The 14,121-nt window shown below is 40.3% G+C and overlaps 1 protein-coding gene across 2 annotated transcripts in view; it reads right to left on the bottom strand.

Annotated features, from left to right (window-relative positions):
* COL15A1 (collagen type XV alpha 1 chain) overlaps nucleotides 1–14,121 on the bottom strand; it is a 285,344-nt gene that overhangs the window by 56,398 nt on the left and 214,825 nt on the right. For both annotated transcript variants that reach the window (XM_061591221.1, XM_061591220.1), the window contains exons 23-29: nucleotides 11,787–11,852; nucleotides 9,412–9,447; nucleotides 7,900–7,962; nucleotides 4,611–4,688; nucleotides 4,476–4,511; nucleotides 2,975–3,028; nucleotides 2,817–2,876 (exon numbers count right to left, since the gene is read on the bottom strand). In XM_061591221.1, the coding sequence (XP_061447205.1) occupies nucleotides 2,817–2,876; nucleotides 2,975–3,028; nucleotides 4,476–4,511; nucleotides 4,611–4,688; nucleotides 7,900–7,962; nucleotides 9,412–9,447; nucleotides 11,787–11,852 (393 nt within the window). The remainder of the gene's footprint in view (nucleotides 1–2,816; nucleotides 2,877–2,974; nucleotides 3,029–4,475; nucleotides 4,512–4,610; nucleotides 4,689–7,899; nucleotides 7,963–9,411; nucleotides 9,448–11,786; nucleotides 11,853–14,121) is intronic.

The following is a 14,121-nucleotide window of genomic DNA, read 5'->3' on the forward strand; positions in this document are numbered from 1 at the left end:
CTTTATGATGCCTGGTCCCAGAACTCTCGGTCATTGTCCCCCTGAAGTTTCTAGCCTGGCAGCGCCATGCACAACACATAACAATAATCCAAAGAGAAGGGAAATAGTACATGGATCAAAGCAGCCAACCACCTTATCCCCTTATTCCTAATATATTTCAGATAAAGGTAATAACTGAAATAATAATATCATCTCATAACAGACACTCCATCCTACAGAGGCTACTTAACCCGTTAATGATAATGTCAGATCTTGGAGCACCCTGAAGCTACACAATTGGTCCTTCCAGAAGAATGCAGACCTCTCCAGCATGTAGGGATGCACAGATTCATTGGTCTGTCACAGTTCTACATGGGAACTGGATTAAGTCCATCCCATTTTCATGCAGATTTAAAAGGGAAATCCTTAAAAATTCACATGGAAATACAAAGGTAAAAAATAATAAAAGCACTTGTTAGGCAGCATTGCCACTGTCATTTTTTAAAAAGTTTCCTTTTTAAAAAAATCCAGAATGGCTATCCAGCCCCCAACAGCCTGGAGTGACTATCACACAGGACTCATTGCTACTGCCCATTTTGAGTTGTAATAGAGCAAGTTCCCCTGAGAGTGATAGGTCTTGATAACATTCTGTCATTCAGAGGGAATTGTACAGTAAAAACATGACTGCCCCCAGTTTTTACATCTTTCAGTATATTAAGATATTTTAAAAGATAAAAAGACTCAAAATATTTAATTTGATGACTTTTTTGTTTTAATAAATCATGCTTGATCTATTTCAATATAATTTGCTAATATGTTTCCTAATTGAAGTCCATGTTTTCATGGCTTGATTCAACAGCGAGACTGATCTGTATGAAGTTCAGTTTGATAGATTAGGGTAATCCATTTAAATTATTTCTTCACTTTATAGTTTTATAGTTTGTTCAAATTCATGAAAAAAATTTAAACAGAATAAAATTCTGCTGGCAATCTGAATTGTTTAATTTCTTGATTGCCATTCTCAATTCCAATGGTACTTCTAATGCTTCCAAATCTAATTGGTTAGGTATTTTTTGAATCTCCTAAAAATTTTGTTATATCTTGGTCTGATATGTTCCTGAATTATATAGATATTCATAATAGGCCTTATAAGAAATCTCTTTAGATGTTGTTGTTATAAAAAATAGGACTGCAGATTCTAAAGTAGACTCATGATATGACATGGGTCATGAACCACCTGTATTGAATCAATTGATTCTGCTTTGGAATCCAAGTTCTGCAGATTCCTCCCCCATTCACACCAGCAACAGTTGAATCACACTCATCTGGACTGTGAACTACCTACTAATAGTGGCTCTGTCTTGTCTGGATTGAGCCCCAGTTTGCTAGTTCTCATCAAGTCCATTACTGCAGCCAGGTACCGGTCTAGCACACTCCCAGCCTCTGAAAAGCCTGATATTTAATTGATAAGAGGAGGTATAAAAATCTGATCTCTATTTTGGAAAGTTGTTTGCCTCTTTGTTTGTTCTCTGTGCATTTGGATGCCTCTTAAGATATCATAACCAAAATTTGTGTGATGGTTCCTGAGACAAGGAGCAGGTTTTCGTCTGTTTGGATGCATGGACCTTTCAAAACTGCACTGATGTTTTTGGTATCTTAGAATACCTGTGCAACATTGGGCATGTCCCGCTAGTCTTTTAATAGATAATAAATAAATAGAGAAACACAGCTGTGTGTTGTCTGTGTACTGAAGATAACACATTCAAAACCCCTGAATGACCTTATCCAGCTTTTTCATGAAGATGTTAAACAGCATGGGGCATAAGATGGAACCTTTCAGGGCCCCAAAGCAAAGATGCTATAAGGTTGAGAAGAAATATTTCAGCACCATCTTCTGGAAATGGTCCTCCAGGTAAAAGCAGAACCACTGCAAAACAGTTCTGCCCACACCTAACTCAGATAGCAATTCCAGAAGTGTACCATGGCTGATAGTACTCAAAGCCACAAAGAGGTCAAAGAGAATCAAACAGGATTGTACTACCTCATCCTTCTTTAACTAGAAGTCACCTCACAGTGCAACCATTCCAGGCCTAAACCTTGACTGAAATGAACTCTCCCACCCGTCTCAATTGTTCACACTAGGTTGGCTTCTTCATCCACAATCAAGACATAAATCAAGGAGATTTTATTGTGAATTGACCTGGCATTCAGACATAGCATCAGCAGGTTCAAAAACTGATTGGTAGGACAACCGCAGACCCTCTGGTTGGGGAGGACCAGAACAGGGCATAAATATCAGCTGTCCCCTTTACTGGCCTCTCCATCTGTTCCTCACGTCCTTATCTTTACCCACATTAGAAGCCTCCCAAGCTCTCCCATAATCTTTGCAAATCATTTTCCCCCAGCTCATAACTAAAGTCCCTGCCAAAACAATTTGGCAGTGGTTAAAACACCCCTATCACCCTCTTAATTGCTACAAGCCAGGCCACGCTAAAAACCACCATCACAGTCTGATCCTTTAGGGATAAGGCCACTCCATACATGTCAGAGAGAGTTTCCAAACAATTATTCACTTTACATATATCACACTTCTTGCATGACCCCTGGCAACTGGATTTCAGAGGTATCCAAAAGTATCCTCTTTACACGGATATCTCTGAACTTTGGCTATCACAGTTGTTAACTCTTTCCATTAGTTTGTCCAATCCATTTACATAGTGGCTATGTAAAAATGAATTTCTTGTTAATTCATGTGTGGAATAGTGTTTCCTTTTGTCTCTCCTTACATGCCTCTTCTTATACATTTAATAGGAACTCTTCATTTCTGTCAGACTTACATATAATGTTACACCCCGTTCACCTTTTATGCCTTTTAGTCCATTCAGGCCGGGACGTCCCTGTAAGGGAATACACAACAACACATAACTGCTTTATGTCTATATATAAAAATTATTTTAAAAAATACCCATTCAACCCCCCGAAAACATGTACATACAGGCCAGCCAGGGAAACCAAGTTCTCCTTTAGGTCCTGGAGGTCCAGTTGGTCCCTACAGACAAAAAGAAATGTCACAAACAGAAGAAGAGAAAAGCTAGAGAAATGCTCTATACGTGACTGCATTTGCACTTAATTTTTTTCCTGGCGATACAACCAATGAAAGAGCGTCAGATGGGCCAGGTGGGGCTTCCACAGGAGGTTCAGGAGCTGAGGGGGCTGAGCTGTCAAAGTCGGGAGGGCTGGGGCACCCAGTGAATCCACCTCGCTGTCTGCCCCCTCTCTGGGTTCCCAGTCCAAGTCCTCATCTTCTGTTTCACTCTCATCTATCCACCCCCTCCCCGCATGGCTCACGACACAACCCTACATAAAATCAGAGCAAAATGCCTTAAGTCCTACAGTGTAATTAAAGACCTCTTCCTGGATTGGCTCCAATTCTCTGCTTTAAGTCTACATTATAAGTGCTGCTGTAAGTTTTAATCAGTTGAATTGGTAGGTTGTTTTCGATTGTTTTTAATGCTGTATTTTAAAATTGTTGTAGCCTGCCCTGGGACCTTTGGGTGAAGGGCAGGTAACAACAATAACAACAATACTAATAGATCAATCAACCTAATCATTAGTTGATTGGGTTGACTGATCTATTATTTGGGGCCAGTTTTAATTAGCATGAGGAATGCTAATGGGGGCTGTAAATAAAGAGTACACTTGATTATTTTTTGTTTCTGGTATGTAACTATAATAGGGAATGAAAAACAAAACAATCATTTGCCTTTTCTTTCTTACAATGTATTTTATGCCTTTCAATATCTTAAAAAAGCATTGCTAATGCTGAGATTTTGGTAAACTGCAAATACACAAAATTGGTCAAAAGGCAGATGAATAACCAATTAAAATGTATTCAGTCTCTTAGCAGCCCTATTTAAAAGATTAAGAATGCAGCCAGTTTCCTATGAACCACTTAATAGCTGCTGGTTCTTCTTCCTGCACCCTGAAGTGAATGCTGGAATGCTGATGGACCTTGGTCTGGTCCAGGCAACTAGGCCTTTCTGATGTTCTCATGAAAGAGTGCATGTTCAAGAGGGCAGGGGAATGCCCCGAATCTGTGTGAAAGGGTGGTTGCAAGAACTTGGCTTCACTTCAGTTGGAATGAGGTCTGAGGAGTTGCTAAAGGCTTAATGGGAAAAGGCCGGTTTTGAAGAGTGATTTGATGGCTCCATGCAAATGTTCTAGGAAGAAATTCCAGACAATGAGTCAATGAGAAAAACCAGAACTGTTCATGGTTTGCATTCAGGCCAGTTTCAGAAGAAAGGTGAGCTGTCACACATGTGAAAATGTATTGTTAAGCTTTGTTTTTACCACCATTATTCATTCTAGCTATTTCCTTCCATTCTGCAGTTTTCTACTATCACTTTAAAATATTTCTCCCTCTCTCCAATAATGAGTGGTGCTGATATATATATACAAACAGCATGCACTGATCTTTTAAAAATTAAGAAGCTCACCATTGGTCCAGCTAGACCCATCGCTCCAGGTTCTCCCTGTGAGAAAAAAGGTTATATTAGGAATTAAAGGTAACATCTTATCATCTATGTGATAGAGATAGCAACAGAATGCAAAAAAAAATCCAACAAAGCTACCTTCTCTCCGGGTCTTCTTATCAGTTCTGTTAATGATTCCGTTGAAGCAAAGATAGCTCCTGGCTCACCTTTTTCACCCTACAAAAGTCACTTTATTTATTTATTTCAGATATAGTCCACTTTTCCTTTAAGGTTTGTATTTGCATGATATTTACATAACAAGACAGAACACACTCTAGCCAATTAATCTGCTGCTTTATTCACTCATACTGAAAGCTGGCATGAATCTGACTTGAAACAGCATTTTCTGAATGCGAAGAAAATAAATGGCTGGATGCACAGGGATGAACCTTCCCTTTCTCCTTAATACTCCTCCTCCCTTTCCTGCAAACAGAAATATTTCAGCAAAGGTGGTTCTGGATCATTTGTGACTAGGAATAATACAGCAATCAAAGGGTTAAGACAGATGTAACATGCATAGGTGGAACTATTCTGGAAGTGCCCACGTTATATTTTATACAAATATACTTGTTCTTCTCCAGGATCAAGCCCTAAAAAAAAAAGAGCTTTGCACATTTGCAGTCGACATTGCCTGAGCACAGTACTAATAAGATCCTCCCCACAATGGCATTCAAGAAACTTCCCTTCACTATCCCTAGAGGAATTTTGTGCTTTAAAAAAAATTCTCATATTAATGAATAGATAAGTGCATGAAGATATATGCGACCCTTTTAAAAATAAAAACGTTAGGGCATCTAAAATGTGCATGAATGGGCAAGACTGATTATTGAACCAGTCTTCAATTCATCGATATATGCATCAGCTGCAAAACTGGACTCACCTTGCAGTTCAGGGATGCAATGAGAGTACTCTGTCAATCCCGTTCACTAAAGCAGGAGATACTACAACTTTTGGTTCTAGAGCTTCTAATCAGAGGTGCCAGTGAGCACATTTGGCATTTTAAGAAAGTCCCATGGGTGCCAGCCACAAAAGAAATACTGTGGGGGCATGATATAACACAAAATGGTTGCTGTGGGGACGTGGTATAATGGCTGATACATCTAAAATAGTAGAAAAAGAGACAGGACCACAAAATGGTATGGACATGTCTCACCCTCATCCAGTCTATCAGTGGGGTAAGGGGTAAGCGCTCATTCACAGAGAAAACCTCTTCACACCTCTCCTCTGTTCAGAATGGAAGGGAGGGTGGGTGTCCAATCCTGGCATCCAGTATAATGTGGGCATGTTTAAGGGAGCATGTTCAGTGTAGCAGAGGCTGAGCTAGTGCAAATAGGAACTAAGCAGGGAAAGCAAACGTTTTCTTGTGTGTTGTGGATTTTTGAGGATATATTTACTGAGACCTTTTGTGGGTGACAAAGGAGGACACACTGACAGCTGCAGGCACCAGGTTGGAGTCCCCTGCATATCTGCAAAACTGTCCAATATCCTGGAAATTCATCTTGCCGATATCTTTGATTGTTAGAATTGCAAGTTATAATTGTTGTTAGCATTGCAATTTTTCCAAAGACTCTTCTTCATATATTATGGTATGAAATATAAAACTTCTTGTAGATTTGCTTTTCTCTTTAACCTTTGAATGTTATTCTTGTACACTTTCCAATATAGAGACAGAGTGTAAAACTATGGGTGCAAAAAGAATTTTCTGATGCCCCAACTTCATGGATTATTGTGAGAATTAATGGTAATGTTTGTAACCTACTTTACACATTAAGGCTAAAGACACTTACTAGGAAGTAAGCCCCATTAACTTCAGTGGAGCTTACTTCTAAGTAAACATACAGAATTGCTCTGTAAAATTACTGTAGAAATAGCTAATATTTCTTAGGTGTTTAACGCATAACAACACTTGCTGCTGTTCTCACAGAGAGCTGAAGGAAACAACAGATGCCATTATTGGTAGCCTAAGTACAGGAAGTTTCTAATAATCTCACATTCTTTATGAGAACAAGGCTGCTCACATCTCCTGTGCACTCAGGAAGCTTCATGCCACTTTAGCTTGCTTGTCTGCCTGCAGTATGTAACGGAGAATGCTGATTTCTGATGTAATGCAGAAGGCTGATTTTCAAGGCTACGTCTTTACTGTCTTGATCATTGCTGAGCCTGTCTCCTACCACTTGGGCGTTTGTTGTCATTTTGTTTCTTAAATGGAGTTTGAGATTCATTTTTGAACTAGATTTGTAGAATTTTATGACATTTGTGACTGTTTGAGACAGGGGGAAAACCCCTCAAGCAGAAGTAAGGCTGTTAAATAGAAATTTAAAAGCATGTTTGCATGGAATGGGAGAGGAGACTCATAACTGCGGGGGGGGGGAGTCTTGGGGCTGCTGATCCCCACCATCATCAACAGTATATGTTGATGGTATTATTACTATTATTATTATCCCACCATTCCTCCCAAACGTGCCCAGGACAATAAATAACAAAACAATACAAACATACATCTTTTTTTTTAAAGTATTCTCACAACTAATAATTTCAAAGTTGCCAGAAAGAGTGTCTTTGAACCGTCACTGTGCTCTTGCTTTGGAAGAAGCCTGAGTACTGAAGAAACTGACAAATGGTTCTTGTATAAATAGGAACAATTTGGCAGAAAACGTATGTCCAATTCCCGGCCTGTCAGGAGTGGTTGAAGCAAAGGGGCCAAGAAATCTGCATAGCTGATTATACAAGCAGACTTAGTAGCACAGCTTAGGTGACGTCTGCCATAATGAAAGTGCACACGCATGCTTAGGGTTTCATGCTGCTTTTCTTTTTATTAGGTTGCGGCAGCAGCACTACCATTAAAGAAATATATGGTAAAAAAAGAAGAGAAAGCAATTGGTGCCCAAATGCATGTTTGGGTGTCCTAGGTCTGAAAAAGTTGAAAATATCAATGGAACAATCCTGTTAAAGTTGTTCTGCTTGGATCTTGGAATTTACTGCAAGATCTTCCATGGGTACCTAAATATCAACATAGCCCCAAATTACAACTGTGTGATCCCACTTTTTTCCAACCTCTTGGAAGAAATTCCTTAGTAGACTACCTTTTTGTAGAAAGAAGCTTCATCTCTTCTCTAGCACATTTAAAGAAAATCTGACAAATGATGAAAACAAAACTGCAAAATTCTTGAAGTCTTCCTTTGCCAGGAATTTTTGACTTCACCTTCATTTTTGACTACCACCTATTACATATGCTTTAGTTTGGATTCCTGCATTGAGCCCCTTCCAATTCTACTATTCTATGAATATACAAGAAAAAGTCATCCCTAACAGTTCCAAGACATACTAGTAACCTTCTTGCATTTCTAAACACAGTGGTTGCTGACATAATGCCTGCTTTTGTTTTTACCTGCTTTCCCTTTTGCCCTAGTAAACCAGGTAGCCCAATGTCTCCTTTTGGTCCCCTGGGGCCCTAGAAAAAAAAAGAAGGTAGACTTTTATAAATAGGTATATTATGATTAGGCTTCTTCTGCATGTTGCTAAATGTAGTTAACATCTGGATTTTTTTTTAGGGCAACAGAATATCTGTGTGCCGAACCTGGTCTGATGCTAAATCTCTTTATAGTCATAGTGATGGTTGGGGAGGGGGCATGGGTATCCACAGGGAGACAAGGAGAACAGTTGCCTCCCTCCACCAGATGAACCGGAATTCTTGGATCCCCAGGTTTCATTTTTAAACCAAGAATAAGTTTCTGCTGTGATTTGGAACCCTGATAACCCAGGTTCCCATTCACAGGGAGGTTGCTAAGCACTTGAGTTAAAAATCTGCTTCAGACCTTTATGCTAATTGTGCCAAAGTCGGAAGAGCTCTGCCTGCATAGCCTGGGAGGTTGGCTTGCATATGTACCTCTACCCCCTTCCCGGATTTTATGCATCATGTGTTTGGGACATCACTAGCAAGGGTGTGGCTATTCCAACTCAGCTTTGGAAATATTTGAAGGATATGATCATGTAGATGGGGCAATGGGAGCTTTTTAAACCAGTGTTCCCACCTCCCAGGGCATGTGATCCACTCTTTCAAATGTTACCAGAGTGGAGAGGGACTAGCCACATGACACCATCTCTCACACAACTTATGAATTGGCCTATATAAGGCCAAATAGGTTAAGGGTGTAAATATACTACCTTATTGGATCAGGCATTCTCTTAGCAGCAAACACATTGAAGAGGGAGTGGGGTTATATGCAAGCCAGTCCTACTGAAACCAACATGCTGACAGGCCATGCCACCTGGTGGCCACACATTTAGTGTTTGAAGGAGGCCTATGCATATATAGTTGTGTACAAGTAGGGCTCATCTGCATGAGTGGGGCCCGTGACTGGCCAGGGTTTCTGTTTGTATGGAAGAGTCCTACATTTCTACTATTGATAAATACAGATCTACCAGGTGGCATGGCCAACAGGTGTGTCCGTGTTGGGGCTAGGGGGATAGCAACATGATCCCTTGTCCCTCCCCCACATATTTGTTGTAAGTAAGGAGAAGGCCTGAACAGAGCTCTAAAGTTTATCTAAGCCAGCACTCTTTCTTCAACAGTGGCCAGCCAGATGCCTCTGGAAATGTTACAAGTAGAGTATGATGGCAATAGTTTCATCTCTCTAATGCTGTCCATGAAATGCACTAAGTACAGTTATGATGACTTCAAGTAGAGCAAAAGTCATCTGAATGAAATTAATGAAGTTATGTGAGGGGAACAAAACAACAATTCTATAGTATAATCTCTAGATTATTATTTTTTCATTTTATTTTTAGGATCACATAGTTTGTTAGGCATTATATATTTTGTGTACCATAACAAATGCCAAAACATGAATGGGGTCATTTACATGTTTACTATTTCAGAGACTTAGGACAAGGTGCTTACAGGAAATCCTGGCAGGCCAGGCTTACCATCTGGACCCTGTAAAATGCAACAAGAAAGCACATATTTTACTGTGGTTAAGCATAGTAAGCAGACCCTGGGCATCTGCTATTGTTATTTATTTTGAACTGCATTTACACAATGGACAACTTTCTTAATGTGGATTAGTTGTCAGCTGTCTGAATAGCAGAATTCAAGGTTTAATTTCCAACAGGTAACAGTCACTGTTAATTGCTTGAAAAATATTCCTCATTTATAGAGAGATATATCCTCTAAGAAACAGGCCAGATTTAAATTGTTAGTTTGCATAATGTGTTACTATAGCTGCTAAAAAGACTTTGAGATATTTAGCATCTTGTTCATTCATGTAATCATCTGGAAGTCTTTTCTCAGGTGGAAATTGCATCAGAATACAAGTTTGCATGCAGTGTTTTGATTGTTGGGAACTGTATGGTGTGGGAAAATACTGCCTGTATATGCTGGAAACATATCGTGCAGGCCTGCAATGATTAATTGATACTGCACTATTAATGCACTATTAGACTGAGGCTGCAATACTATAACCCCCTTACCTAGGAGTAAGCTTCATTTAACTTAGTTGTACTGTGTTTCCATTGACATCAGTGAGACCTAGCTGGAGGCACGACTAACTTTTCCCATTGATTTCAATGGAACCCAGGTTCAAATAACTTAGTCTGGATCCAACACATATTCCAGGTAGACAGCACCAGTTTTGAAGAGACATTCTGTCTTCTCTCACACACAAGAAGTAATGTATCTTTTTGAGATGGTGCTTCCTTTCATTCCTGCATGCGTTATCAAAAAACAAAGGAAGTTTGCTTCCCCCCTCTTCAAAACTACTGCTTTACTACCATGCAGACAGATACACAGGCATGCACTCAGCGGATCTGAGGAGTTATCACCATCTCCCTGTTCTTCAAATGATTGATCTGATGGGTGGGATGAGGCAATTGCAATTGTGATGCTGGGTTGGTCAGCGCGCTTTAAACCTCTCTGCCCAGCCCAGTGCCAAGATGCTGATGATAATCACCCATCCTCAGTTGTATCTATGCTCCCCACACCCTGGCTGCAGCATTGCTGCTATCAGAAAATTTGGCCGGGGCCTGGCAAGCCACCAAAGAAAGGCTTGGCAGGCCAGATGAGGCTAGGGAGGGGTGAGAAATTCAATTCAGTTCTCATTTCATGCCAAATCATCAAATTTGCACTTTTCAAAACAATATGAGAACTGAAACACAGCCATCCTTCAAAATTTGCACTTATTCAAATTTTGTGATGCCATTTACCAACCAAACGTTTATAAAAATACATATACTAGGGGAATGTGCACACAAATATGAATATATCATTGAAAATAGCAAAAAAAGCATTACATGAGAAATTGCTTGAAAAAATGAGTACATTAGTTAAAACTGCCTACAAAAATGTATTTATTAAGAAAAATTCCCACTAAAATGCTGGAGAATTTTCATGAGGCTTTAAAAAAATAATCGCAAATTGCTGCAGAAATGTGGAGAACTGAATTTAAGACTGGAAAAATGAGAGAACCAAAATTGACAAATCTTTCCATCCCTAGATCAGGCCCATGTGCCCACTCCTGCCAAGCATGCTCAACGTATTGATAATCTGCATATACTCCAAGCAAGTGCCTACACAACACAGGCACTCCATGCACCTGTCTCCACCACCACCACTGTCCCTGTTCTCATGCTCTACCAATCTTACCCAGGGCAGTAAAAGAAGTTGTAACAAGTAGAAGAATTCATCTCTCATATGGGGAAGAGATTATGCATCCTTGTATCCACTTTGGAAAAATACCATTCACATCAGTTTCTGCCTCTGACTTGAAAGGTGTCATCTTTCAGGGAGTGGAAGAAGCTGAGATATGAGTTCTAATCCCTTCCCCACATGAAAAACGGATGCAGTGAGCATCTTACTTGACATTCCTTGAGGGTTAGGTTGAGCAGGCTCTGACTGATCTCACCCTACTTATGAGGAATCAAACAGGGGTGTTCATTGTTGCAAACAAACCTGTTCAATTCCTTGCAATATCCCCAAAGTGGGGAACTGTTCCTATTCCAGGTTTGTGTTCTGCAGTTGTACTTTATATTCAGAGATTAAGCCCAATTTCTGTTGATTATATTCTATGTGTTTGAAAGAGAATTATTAGAAAATAACAGAATGCAATTATAGTAATTTTGGACACATCCAAATCTGCACTCAGGGCTATTGTTATATGTCTCAATGAAGTTCAATGAAGTTCATAGAAGCAGCACATTTATGTAAGGCTGAGAGAAAGAGGTTTCCAGAGTCATTTAAACAGAGGCATCCTTTTATCTAATACAATAGAACATACTCACTGGAGGCCCAACAAGTCCCTTGATTCCTGCAACGTTAAAACTTTCATCTGAAGCATTGAAGAGTGACTAAAAAAAAAAGGAAAAGGAATAGGCAAAACATTACTTGTGTTTTAGAACATCCAGAAATTTTTAGAAGTGTCAAAGTCGGATGAAATTTTCTATTTATTGTATCCAAGATGGAAAAAGGCAAGTAGGCTGTCAAAGCAACTCAACCGTTTTTCTACCCCTCTCCTCAAACATCATTGATCTTTCTCAGGCAGTGAAAACATAACTCTAGCGAGAAATGTATGACACAGAAGAATAAGAGAAGAAAATTGGAGACATGCACTACAGATTTGAACAGAAGACACCGTGCATAGCTGTATGCACTGTGAAGCTGTCTTCGACCTTGGCTGCAGCTTATGTTACAGTTGTGATGAAGTTCTATATTCTGAACTAGAGTGTCAGCAACCACTCTGTGGTGAAGTTCACAACAGAGACTGTGTACATACAGCAGTTTAAAGTGGGTTCCGTGCTTCCCATGGGTGCATGTTATTCACTTTGTCCTCATCCAAGTGGCAGTCTGCACTCCCCCATCCCCATCTATTTTGGACTTTCCTGATCTACAGATAATGCAGGAAGGGAGGGAGGGAAATCCGACATAAAACTGCATGTTACCCAAGTGTGGACATACTGAAGTGCAGTGTGTAGGTGGGTTTTTTATGTGTGTGGCGGCGTTGACCTAGATGCCATCTATCACTGCACCCCCTATTTCAGTAGTTGAGGTGCTCCTTGGTGGGATGCTGTGGTGGCCAGGCCCAACACAATCTCACTTTGTAAAATCTTGCTGTTCTGTGTAAGTCTACTGGGAAACTTTATCTTAAAAAATAAAAAATTGGCAGTGTGCACAGATAAACAAGAGCATGCTCACAATGGACCTCAGGTTTCTGGAACCCAGGAGGGCTTGAAAGTAGTAACTGAGAGGAGGGGACTGTGATGTTCCTATATTAATGTATATATGGTAAGTGTTGTTGTTTTAGAAGATACATGGTAAGTAGAGTGAAAGAGGAGGGGGAGTGAATGGGCAGTAGAATGCGAGATGATTGGCTGAGTGTTTAAAATGGCTGAATGTATAAAAGGAAGAGTGAGAGTGGAATCGGGGGGGGAGAAGAGAACGAGTGGGTTGCTTGGTGGGGTTTAGAGAGTTGTTTGCCAGGAGGGAGGTGGAGTTCAGATTAGTATTGAGTAAAACCATATGCTTATGTGCCTTAAGAAGAAATCTTGTTAATCTTGTTAGCTTTGTTATCTGTAATAAATACTTAATTTGGTTTACCAAAGGCCTGATCCTTGGCTGGGGTTTCACAGACCAGAAGGGAGGGTAAGGTAATGACCAAGGCTGAAGGGGAACTGTAACAAATGGTGGCAGCGGTGAAGAGAATAACAATACCAGTATTCAGAGTCTCTGGGAATACTAGTATTGGGACGTTACTGGTGGTTGCCTAGCAGGGGGATCTGTTGAGATCTGTGCTAGAGCGGATAGGGAAACCATAAGAGAGAGCGGTCCGGACTGGTGGAGTCCCTGGTGGTGCCTAGAGACAGGCAGTAACCACGAGCAGGTAGGAACCTGACAGGGAGAGCCAGGGAAGGACGCATCACATGTGGTGGCAGTAGCGGTGGGATACGAACAACAGAGAATCCAGATACGAATACTAGAGAATCCAGAACAGTGGTGTGGCAAACAGAAATAACAAAACAAGATTTCTTGTGAGAGTGACTGGCAAAGAGTGTGTGGCAAAGAGTGAGTGAACTCAAACACCATGGCTGAATATATAAAAATGAAAAGAGAGGAGCTGGTGGAGAAGTGCGTAACATTCAATTTATCTCACGAGGGTAAAGGGGTAGATGAATTGAGGGTAGCACTAATAGGATTTGCAACTGCCCAGCAAAAACAACCTGTCAGAGAAGAGACCCCAGAAGGATACTCAACCAATCCCGCTTATATAGAGTATTTGAGAGAGAAGTTAAGATGGGAGCATGAGTTGGAAACTGAAAGATTGAGGAGGGAGGCTGATGAGAAAGAAAAGCAGCGGGTCTTTGAGGCTGAGGAAAAAGATAAACAGCGAGAGTTGGAAGCTGAGAAGTTGAAGATGGAAACTGAGAGAATGAGAATGGGGTTTGAGGAGAGGGAGAAGCAACGAGCAGTGGATGCCGAATTACAAGTAGAAAAGTTAAAATTTGAAAGAGAGAAGTTTCATTCTGATGAAACAAGAAAGGACAAAGATGGAGCAAAAATAAAAATTACTCCAAAGGACTTTGCTGTCTATGAGCCTGGTCAAGATCCTCAAATTTACCTCAG

This window comes from Rhineura floridana, chromosome 11, assembly GCF_030035675.1.
Source record: "Rhineura floridana isolate rRhiFlo1 chromosome 11, rRhiFlo1.hap2, whole genome shotgun sequence".
In the NCBI taxonomy this organism is placed as follows: Eukaryota; Metazoa; Chordata; class Lepidosauria; order Squamata; family Rhineuridae; genus Rhineura; species Rhineura floridana.